Source organism: Henckelia pumila, chromosome 1, assembly GCF_033568475.1.
Source record: "Henckelia pumila isolate YLH828 chromosome 1, ASM3356847v2, whole genome shotgun sequence".
Taxonomy (NCBI): Eukaryota; Viridiplantae; Streptophyta; class Magnoliopsida; order Lamiales; family Gesneriaceae; genus Henckelia; species Henckelia pumila.
In genome coordinates, this window is record NC_133120.1 from 73405061 (window position 1) to 73416137 (window position 11077).

The following is an 11077-nucleotide window of genomic DNA, read 5'->3' on the forward strand; positions in this document are numbered from 1 at the left end:
TATTTGATTCGAAATTTTAACGAGTCAGATGAAGATAAAATAAAAAAATCACGTCATTAGCATTCAAATGATAATAAATAATAAATCATTTCGACAAGAAACCGAAAATACATTAATTAATTTGTCTAGAACGCATCCACGACGACAAATGTGTTCGACTAGGGGTAGAAAAAAATACCGAAATACCAAAAAATCGTACCGAAAAAATTACCGAAATTACCGAAAAAATCGTGATACCGAAAATTTCGGTACATATATATCAAAATACCGAAAAATAATTTTTTTAAAAAATATATATATGAAAATTTTCGGTATACCGACTTTTTTGCCGGTATACCGAATTTTTTTCGGTATACCGACAATTTTTCGGTATATCGAATTTTTTTTGTATTCGGTATCGGTACACGGTATAGATTTTCGCCATGCCGAAAGTTCGGTATACCGAAAATTCAGTATATTAGATATACGGTACGGTATCGGTATGAAAAATTCCATACCGATTTTTTCGGTATGGTATACAGTATCCGATTTTTGGTATGGTATACCGTACCGACCCACCCCTATGTTCGACATTAATATGAATGTTTGGAGGAAATTTCATGTTATTTTGGGATATTATCCAAAAGTGGTAAATGAAATCCTACCTATAAAGACGTTACCCAAAAAAGATGTAAAGGAGAATTGTATTTAAAAGCCGGAATTTATGTTGGATGTTGCGAATTTTTCTAATTGATTAGTTAGTGGTTACTGGTTAGTAGTTACTTAATTACTTTGTAACCAGTGACTCTTGAGCTTCATTAATAAAGTTACAATTTACTAAAAAAATAAATAAAGAATTTTTTTAAATAATAATAATAATAATGTTCTTAGGATAGTATCTCATTCCCAAATCTTGGATAGGAAATAATAATAATATTATATGATCATCACATGACTTGTTTATTAGATCCCAAATTTATGACGAGATATCGAGTTCGAGATGTAAATATAACAATCTCATTTCTCAACTTAAAAAATATTATATGATCATCATAACAACGTTAATTGCAATTAAAAAAAATTGTATTTGAAAGATGTCTTTTATTTCAATAAGATTTTATAAGATTCAATGGGGTGAAACTATACTACACCTGGAGTTCTTCTCCAGGTGCAGCATAGCCCTTGGATCAATAGGGCCCACATATCCCTTGATCCAAGGGCTTAGCTCCACCAAATGTGCATAGTCTCACCCAATTCAATGATAAATGTGTGCCCGACATTTTATTATCTTCATTAATTATAAAGTAGCCACGTGAAACTTTAGTCGCATAAATTGAGCCCAACAGATTCACAAATCACAATTGTTATGGAAAATGGAAAAAATAATGAGCACATGAAGTTAAACAGAGACGGAGATGTTTTTTTTCTCTTTCGCTTCTTTTATTCGACTATTAAGTGGTGCTCTTCCTTAATAATATAATAACATTTTTAGAATTGAAGGCCAGTGGCACACCTCTTAACTTTTAATTTCAATTAATCTACAAAATATATAATTCTATCATCATCAAAGCGCTTCGAAAATTTTGTCCAGAAAATTATGAACAATGCAAACGGTTGATAGGATGTTTGGCTAAGGACCCCAATCATCTTGTTTAAGCAAATATTCTGGCATCAAGCCTATCTTAGTACATATATTGAAAAGAAAAATTAGAAAGTTTGTGCATAATCACGACGTCAAAATATCTTACTTTTTCCAGTAATTCGATGCTATTATTCTGTAAAAAAAAACAATATGTTCTCCTGGATATGTACATATCAAGATCCAAAGATAACCAGCTCCGGTTGGTTTCGAGAAAAAAATAAAATGATAACCAGCTCCGGTTATATATCTGCCTATCATAACACAGAATGTCTCGGACTCTCACATGAAGATACTTGACTGATTCTTGGAGTATTTTACAATGATTGCAGAGCAACCATACAACTAAGAAGTCGCAAAGGGGAGACTTTTGTAGTCCCATAAAAGTAGAAATCATAAAGTAAAGAAACAGAGTCCATCATACAACTAAATAAGTTCAAAAGACAACAATTCCTACAATATTTTGCCTAGGGAAAAAAACAAAATTTTCAAGGAGAATCGGCGGCGTTCCAATCTGACAGCAAACAGTACATTTACTAAAATACCTGCTATTTTCATCTAACTGGTACAGCTATGCTGATGATAACAAATTATTGGTCGGAGAAGGCTTCCCCAAAATATTCAGCGCCTTCATCCGTTGCATTTCGTTTCCTGCCCAAACAAAACAAGAATATAGAGGCATTTCGCATTTGAATTTGGAAACAGGATAACATGAAGCAGTTTCCAAAATATTCATTTAGACTCTTTCAGAAGAGAAAGTTTGGCCACCACAACTTGGTAAGTGAGCATAGATAATCACTTCTAGCTATCAACATCTCACTATACCATGATAAGTCTATAATTTCAAAATCAAGACAGAAACCATTAGAGTAAATGCATAGGTATGTCATGCTGAAATTAAATTTCTCCAAAAAAGAAGCAACAAGCCAAGTTCCCACTCATATGACAATACATGTTTTCACACATGCCATGTCATTCTAAATGTCATGACAAAAGGTTACATTTGCCATTGTGTGTACTCAGCTTATGATACACAGCATGGGAAGTTTGGAGATGATTTTCGAGTAGCTCGTCGTTATTAATCTGTTGACTTATGCCATCAATGTCATGAGATGATGAGAGAGAAGCAAGACAACTGCACAACATCACTGGGCCTCACTAGGTATTATTACTTGGTATTTCACAGCTCAAGCTCCATGATCAAATGCATGAAAAACAACCCGGGTGGGGTGGGGGGGGGGGGTGGGTTAGAAAAGAGCAAGGTGTACAAAAAACAGTATGCTGTTTTCGGATGCCATGATAAAAGGGTAGCATTTGGATTCAGATTTTTAGCTCTGGGTGAATGCTTTGAGAAAATAATTAGAAAATGATCGTGTGAGTTTGATATGGGACAATTTAACATCAGCTTATGTAGGATTTTGTGTACAACAAATGATTAATCATATGTGATTTGATGTTTGTGTGAATTACTAGAGGCCAGGTATCTTAAAATGTTTAAATATTGTACATTGGGCAAAAATATAATATAATTTGGATATCTTTGGAAACAGTTGAAAAACTGTATTAAATTAATTGTGTGGAGGCTGAATAAGCGAAAATTGATGAAAAATATTTTTTAACAATGACGTGAAACAATATAATAGTGTTTGGTTTTATTTGGAAAATAGAGAATTGCTTTCCCAAATGGAAGCCAAACAAAGGGAACGCCTAGTTGCAAACAAAACTTCAGAAAGTTGAATGAACATGTGTCATACCACTGTCATGAGAAGGAATGAAATTAGGGGTGCAAACGAGTCAAGCTACTCGTGAGCAGTTCGTGAGCTGTTCGTCAAAACTCGACACGAGCTCGGTTTGACCGAACTCGAGCTCGAGTAGCTCGAATATAAATCGAGCTCGAGCTCGAGTATTAAATATGTGTGTTCGAATAGCTCGCGAACTACTCGATAATATATATATAATATAATATATAATATTATATATATATTATTTATTCATTTATTCATATTTATTTATATTATATATATATTTATTTATTTATTTATTTATTAATTTTTCGAGCTCGAGCTCGAATAACTCGAAATATACACGAGTCGAGTTCGAGTATGAAATTAGTTACTCAATCGAGCTCGAGTAGACAAATACAAGTTGAGCTCGAGCTCGAGTAGTATGATACTCGACTCGACTCGACTCGCCTCGACTCGTTTGCACCCCTAGAAAGAATAATATGAGACAAGACTTTTTTCCAACCAAGTGACATAATCTCGACAAGCCAAATCAAACCAGCAAATCCCAATAATTTCAATGGACTCATGCCCGATACTCCACAATAGTCATTATGGAAGTTACCAACCCATATTTGTTGGAATATTACAGATGATTACCAAGGTAACCATGCAATTCCTAACCATGAATTACTAAATTAATGGCTTCGATGATGAACATAGATGCAAAGGCATGAAACAAAACAATATTCAATGTGCATTCTTCAACATAAATACATGCTCTGCCAACTGCCAAGTCCAGTTATATTTATTGTTAGATGAAAATGAATCCAGCATCATCAGCCAAAAGTCTACACTAAGTTGTGATTATGATATCTAAACCCGGAAACTCATCACACTTAATATGCCACTTTTCACAGAAAACAATACAGCGATACAGGTTACTCAGTGGCCGGTGCTATAATTTGATGTAGTAATTATGTTCCAATAAAAAATGCTTTATCACCAATACATCAATCATTTTAAGTTGAAAATTCCTACTTTGTAGTTTGTAGATGTGATATAGGAATCGTTTAAGTTTCACAAACACATCGAAATGCCAGTTATATAGTTTCAGAATGCAGCACATCATACAAAAGGAATATAGCCAAAGGATATACGCTCTCCAACACGTATCAATAGTTCCACATTTTGCTAATGATGGACGCATATGAAACACGTATCAATAGTTCCGCATTTTGATAATGATGGACGCATATGAAAAATATACTTACATTAAAATTAAAAGTTAAAAAGAGGAGCTTTTTAGAACTCCAAAATTACACGGAAATCAGATGCCTCCATTGCACAGTATTGAGCATTTTCCTTCATTTCTAGCAATCAAAAGTTTATGCCGAATTTCTCGGAAAGTAATCCTACACTTATTTAACGAGTACCTTTTCCTACTTTTATGAAATATTACAGTCTATGGATTATTAAAACCGAATAAATTCCATCCAGAAAAGTAATCATTCTCCGCTCGAGTCTCCAACATATGCTAATAAGTAATAAGTCAATGCAAGGCTTTCAAACATTATAACATACTTTGATGCCAAAGAAAGATATATAAAAATGAAGCGAACAAATGTACAAAAAGTATGTACCTTCCTCCATGGTTAACTGGATTGCTCTCTTCTCCAAGTCGACAGCATGCTTGCTAAGCTCAGCCGGAGATAAATGCATAAGCGCTAACCAAAATCCCATAAAAACAAACCGTTACAGTCAATAAAGAACAAGGAAGTGAGTAGCACCAAACAAACTCATGGAACAGGATAACTCACTTTGCATGTACTCTCTTTGGTTGGTCTCATCACATTGCTTTAGAAACTTCTGCAGGTGAATGAAGCGTTCTGTTCTTAGTTGATCATTAGTGCTCTTCTCAACTGTACGAGGAACCTCTGGAGAGACCTTAGCAGCTTGAGTGCTATTATTCTGCTTATTTGGAACTGACGGAACACTGCTTGAAAAGACAGCGATAGGGCTCATATTATTTGATGTAGCCACAGGCATGTGTTTCATACTATTATCCTTCGTCTGAGCAGGCTTTTGAGGTACTTCCTGTGACGGTTGGACAGTGTTCCTTAATTGAGAACTGTCTGAATATATTTCCACATTTTTCTGTAGTTTTCCCCTTCCAAGTTCTAATTCAAATCTCCTACGTGCATTCATGACATTCTCATTCATACCGTTGTAAGTCAAGGATGGAAGACCCTGAGAACTTGAGGGGCGCTCTGGTGTAAGCCGCTTGTTCCCGCTAACCTTAACTGCTTCACGATTTTGTTTTCCAACACCAGTAAGTAAATTATCTTGCTGCTTTGGCATCGATCCTGCGTTTTCATTCTGTACGTCTCTCAGAGCAGTTTTTTTCAGTGTGCTAGGAAGCTGCTTATCGTGAGCAGGACTATAAGTCCCATTAATACCCACTCCACTGACATTGCGTTCCGTATTGATCATTTGTGATGCCAATAAAATTAAGCCCTCTAAAAATCAATGAAAGGACCGTCCACAAGAACCATGAAAACTGGTGACAGGCATCATTCACAATTACAAAAACAAAAAAATTGATAAATTTGGGGAGTGCTGGCGAACAAATTTAATAATTAAACGAAAATTGAATATATGCTACCTAAAGTGTACCAAGTCAACACACCAGCGTATTAAATTCCACTTATATACAAAACATAATCAACAAGCAGATCCAGGACAAAGTGAATTGAGCAGAAAAACCAAGCAAACAAGCATTGAACAGGCAAATTCGGAAGCCTAAACCTTACTCAGTGACTCAAAACTAAATTATTCGAAAGCAGGACATCCAAATAAATAAAACCCACAAAAACCCTAATTAATTCCTTCATAATCGCACCGAAAACACCCATAAAAACCCCGGACAACACATAACATCAAACAGAACAATCCCCGTGAATACCGAAACTGAAAGCTGGAAGCAGCGCAAGAAAATTGAAGGAACCGCAGCGTAACTCACCGTATCCGCGGGAAATGGAGTGTTGCAACAGATCCAAAAAGAGGGAACGAGAGACGGCGCGAGAGAGAATGAAGGTTTTCAAAAAGAAGCGCTCGGGTTTCTATTTAGCACGTGTTTATACATTTCTTTTTTAAAATTATTTTTATTTCAGGATTTTATTTATTTTACATTACAATTGTGGATTTTTTTTTTTCAAATGCCTCACAAAATTTAATTTATTTTTTTGTGCGATTTTTAATTATCAATAAGACAATAATCAATAACATTTTCATTACTTTTGAAAATAATATTAATATATTGTTATATACGACCACTTTACTTTTTTTTCATTATATAAGGTAAATCGTTTTAAATATAAAAACATATGATAATTGAAATATAAACAAAAGAAAACAATTTCACAAAAAAAGGTTACATCTTTTACTATTTATTAAATGTGCGTAGCTTATAAAAACTGTTGGTGTCCTGGTTTGTTATATAATTACCCAAAAATACCCCTGCAACACGTTTCCTTCTCAAATTAACACACGTTCTTCTTCACCACCTCCCACGTCAAAATCATCGTCTCTCTCAAACCAAAAGCTACACTCATTTATATTTGGATTCCTAAGATCCCCGAAGTCATTCTTCCAGAGGATATTGTCCTTCGTGTAGCTTCTGCCCTTAGGCTTCAATTTAATGCAGGTGTTTCTATCCTTCGCGATATTGCTTCTGGGAAAGATTTAGCAGTAAGTTGGGAAAACTGATCAATTTGTTGGTTTTATTTATCAATTATCGATGCAGTGGGCGAGGATGACACATTTCTGAGACCTTAAAATGATGTGTTGCTATCCTTCGCGATATTATTTCATAGTGCATCTTCTGCGAGAAAAGAAAACACAATAGTACTGTTTTCTATATGTTTGCTATTTGATCTCACGAATTTCCGGTTCAGTTTTCTGTTTTCCTTAACTCTTTTCTTTTTTATTTCAGTTAGTTTTATACAATGGCTTCTGCACATCAACCAAGTGCTTCCTTCGATGAATAGCGCTTCCTGCTCGACGAATTGCCAGAGAGAACTTCCATAGCTATATGTTTGCTGTTTGTTCTCGCTAATTTTGGGTTCACTTCCTATTTTTCTTACCTCTTTCCTTTAGTATTTCAGTTAGTTTTATACAATGTTTTCTGCACATCAACCGTGAGCAACAGATTCTTCATGGTGATGGAATATGCTTCTTCAATGGCAAGTGCATTTTTGCTTTGCCCCTTTGATTTTTCTTTTTTAATGTTTTGATGGAAAGTATTTTTTGTTGAATTTTGTGGTTTGGGATGGATTTTTTTGGTTATTTGGAATTTATTGATGTTAGATAAGTTGCTGCTGTTTGATGAAGATTTTTAATGGTGTTTTTTGAACTTTGGCCGTGTGAAAATATTATTTTTAATGCTTTGATTTGTTGTGAATATATTGATTTCGCAGGACTTTGTTTATTTGGAATAAGTTATTGTTTGGCATGTTTGATCGAGAATTTATTTTTATTGTTTTTTGTTCTCATATTTTGGCAATGTCCGTAGAATGCGTGAATGTGTGTAAGTTTCAGAAAGGATAAGTGAGTGGAAAGTATGATTGCAGTATGCTTTCATGTGCTTCAGTTTCTATTTTTCTTACCTCTTTGCTTTCTAATTTCAGTTAGTTTTATTCAACGGTCTTTGCATATCAACCAAATGTTTTCTTCAATGAACAACGCTTCCTGCACGATGAATTGCTAGAGAGAACTTCCATAACTATATGTTGTTGTTTGATCTCAGGAATTTTGAGTTCAGTTACTGTTCTTACCTCTTTGTTTTCTTATTTCAGTTAGTTTTATATGACAGGTTCTGCACATCAACCAAATGTTTCCTTGGATGAACAATGCTTCCTGCTCGACGAATTGCCATAGAGAACTTCCATAGAATCGGAGCACTTTCTGGCCCTTATCCCTTTTGCTTGAAGACTTCAGCCACTAGCCCACATTTTCTACTGCCGCAAACGAGACTAACATGACCAAACTTGCTCAGGTATCAATTGTGAAACTGATGTAATTACTTCTCACTTTTTTTACTAATCAATTCGTATTGATGATCTATGGGTTTTTTATTTGTTTGGAGCTTAGTTACTGTTATGTATAAGCAAATAAAATTGGTGCATCTGACTTTTTTGAGACATAATTACTTCACTTCAAATGGTATTCAAATACTATATTGGTTGAATAGCTTCACAGTATAGTAATACTGTTTTGGTAAAATTGATGAAAGTAACCTCACCTTCATGAATGCTAGGTTAATTGATGATTCTAACCAATATAGTTTTTTTTAAAAAAATGTTGGTGTCCTGGTCTGTTATATAATTACCCAAAAATATCTCTGCAACACGTTTCCTTCTCAAATCAACACACGTTCTTCTTCACCACCTCCCACGTCAAAACCATCGTCTCTCTCAAACCAAAGCTCACAGAATCAGATTTGAAACCAAATCAGATTTTTTGAAATAGAAAATTCGCAAATCAAGCATGGTGGCCGATAACACTAATTGAATTGGAATAAGTCAACAATTATTTATACGATTCTTTACACTCGTCTATATTTGGATTCCTAAGATCCCCGAAGTCATTCTTCAAGAGGATATTGTCCTTCGTGTAGCTTCTGCCCTTAGGCTTCAATTTAATGCAGGTGTTGCTATCCTTCGCGATATTGCTTCTGGGAAAGATTTAGCAGTAAGTTGGGAAAACTAATCAATCTGTTGGTTTTATTTATCAATTATCGATGCAGTGGGCGAGGATGACACATTTCTGAGACCTTAAAATGATGTGTTGTTATCCTTCGCGATATTGTTTCATGGTGCATCTTCTGCAAGAAAAGAAAACACAATAGTACTGTTTTCTATATGTTTGCTGTTTGATCTCACGAATTTCCGGTTCAGTTTTCTGTTTTCCTTAACTTTTTCCTTTTTTATTTCAGTTAGTTTTATACAATGGCTTCTGCACATCAACCAAGTGCTTCCTTCGATGAATAGCGCTTCCTGCTCGACGAATTGCCAGAGAGAACTTCCATAGCTATATGTTTGCTGTTTGTTCTCGCTAATTTTGGGTTCACTTCATATTTTTCTTACCTCTTTCCTTTAGTATTTCAGTTAGTTTTATACAATGTTTTCTGCACATCAACCGCGAGCAACAGATTCTTCATGGTGATGGAATCTGCTTCTTCAATGGCAAGTGCATTTTTGCTTTGCCCCTTTGATTTTTCTTTTCTAATGTTTTGATGGAAAGTATTTTTTGTTGAATTTTGTGGTTTGGGATGGATTTTTTTGGTTATTTGGAATTTATTGATGTTAGATAAGTTGCTGCTGTTTGATGAAGATTTTTAATGGTGTTTTTTGAACTTTGGCCGTGTGAAAATATTATTTTTAATGCTTTGATTTGTTGTGAATATATTGATTTCGCAGGACTTTGTTTATTTGGAATAAGTTATATTGTTTGGCATGTTTGATCGAGAATTTATTTTTATTGTTTTTTGTTCTCATATTTTGGCAATGTCCGTAGAATGCGTGAATGTGTGTAAGTTTCAGAAAGGATAAGTGAGTGGAAAGTATGATTGCATTATGCTTTCATGTGCTTCAGTTTCTATTTTTCTTACCTCTTTGCTTTCTAATTTCAGTTAGTTTTATACAACGGTCTTTGCATATCAACCAAATGTTTTCTTCGATGAACAACGCTTCCTGCTCGACGAATTACTAGAGAGAACTTCCATAACTATATGCTGCTGTTTGATCTCAGGAATTTTGAGTTCAGTTACTGTTCTTACCTCTTTGTTTTCTTATTTCAGTTAGTTTTATATGATAGGTTCTGCACATCAACCAAATGTTTCCTTGGATGAACAATGCTTCCTGCTCGACGAATTGCCATAGAGAACTTCCATAGAATCGGAGCACTTTCTGGCCCTTATCCCTTTTGCTTGAAAACTTCAGCCACTAGCCCACATTTTCTACTGCCGCAAACGAGACTGACATGACCAAACTTTCTCAGGTATCAATTGTGAAACTGATGTAATTACTTCTCACTTTTTTTATTAATCAATTCGTATTGATGATCTATGGGTTTTTTATTTGTTTGGAGCTTAGTTACTGTTATGTATAAGCAAATAAAATTGGTGCATCTGACTTTTTTGAGACATAATTACCTCACTTCAAATGGTATTCAAATACTATATTGGTTGAATAACTTTACATTATAGTAATATTGTTTTGGTAAAATTGATGCAAGTAACCTCACCTTCATGAATGCTAGGTTAATTGATGATTCTAACCAATATAGTTTTTTTTTTTAAAATGTATTAAAAAATGCTTCTAACTAATATAATATTTCTTTTTGTGATATTTGAATTATTTCATATATCGAACAAATGGAGCTTGAATTTTAACTCAAATTTCAACTAATATCTCCAATATTCAATTTCAGCTCTAATTTTAACTCTTGGTAATTAGAGAAACTTCAAGCTCAAATTAAAATATAAATAGAGATATCAGTATTCAATTTATGGACACAGTAAGTTAAGCAAGCCAATACAAGATTGTACTACAGCATATTTGTGAATTTGCATCCGTAGAACAAACAAAAGAATTAAATGCTTACTGTTTCTCAATGCAAAGAGCAGAGTTTTCTCAGTTGTCTTTACCTTCAATTTTCCTAGGTCATGACATTAAGC

The 11077-nt window shown here is 34.3% G+C and overlaps 1 protein-coding gene across 1 annotated transcript; it reads right to left on the minus strand.

The window, feature by feature from the left end:
• Nucleotides 1-1890: 1890 nt before the first annotated feature.
• Nucleotides 1891-6464, minus strand: LOC140892952 (uncharacterized). The gene is made up of 4 exons (XM_073302019.1): nt 6362-6464; nt 5160-5899; nt 4983-5066; nt 1891-2269 (listed from the first exon to the last, which is right to left on the minus strand). The coding sequence occupies exons 2-4, from the start codon at nt 5830-5832 to the stop codon at nt 2190-2192; spliced, it is 837 nt and encodes a 278-aa protein (XP_073158120.1). The 5' UTR covers nt 5833-5899; nt 6362-6464; the 3' UTR covers nt 1891-2189.
• Between the last annotated feature and the right edge of the window lie 4613 nt (nt 6465-11077).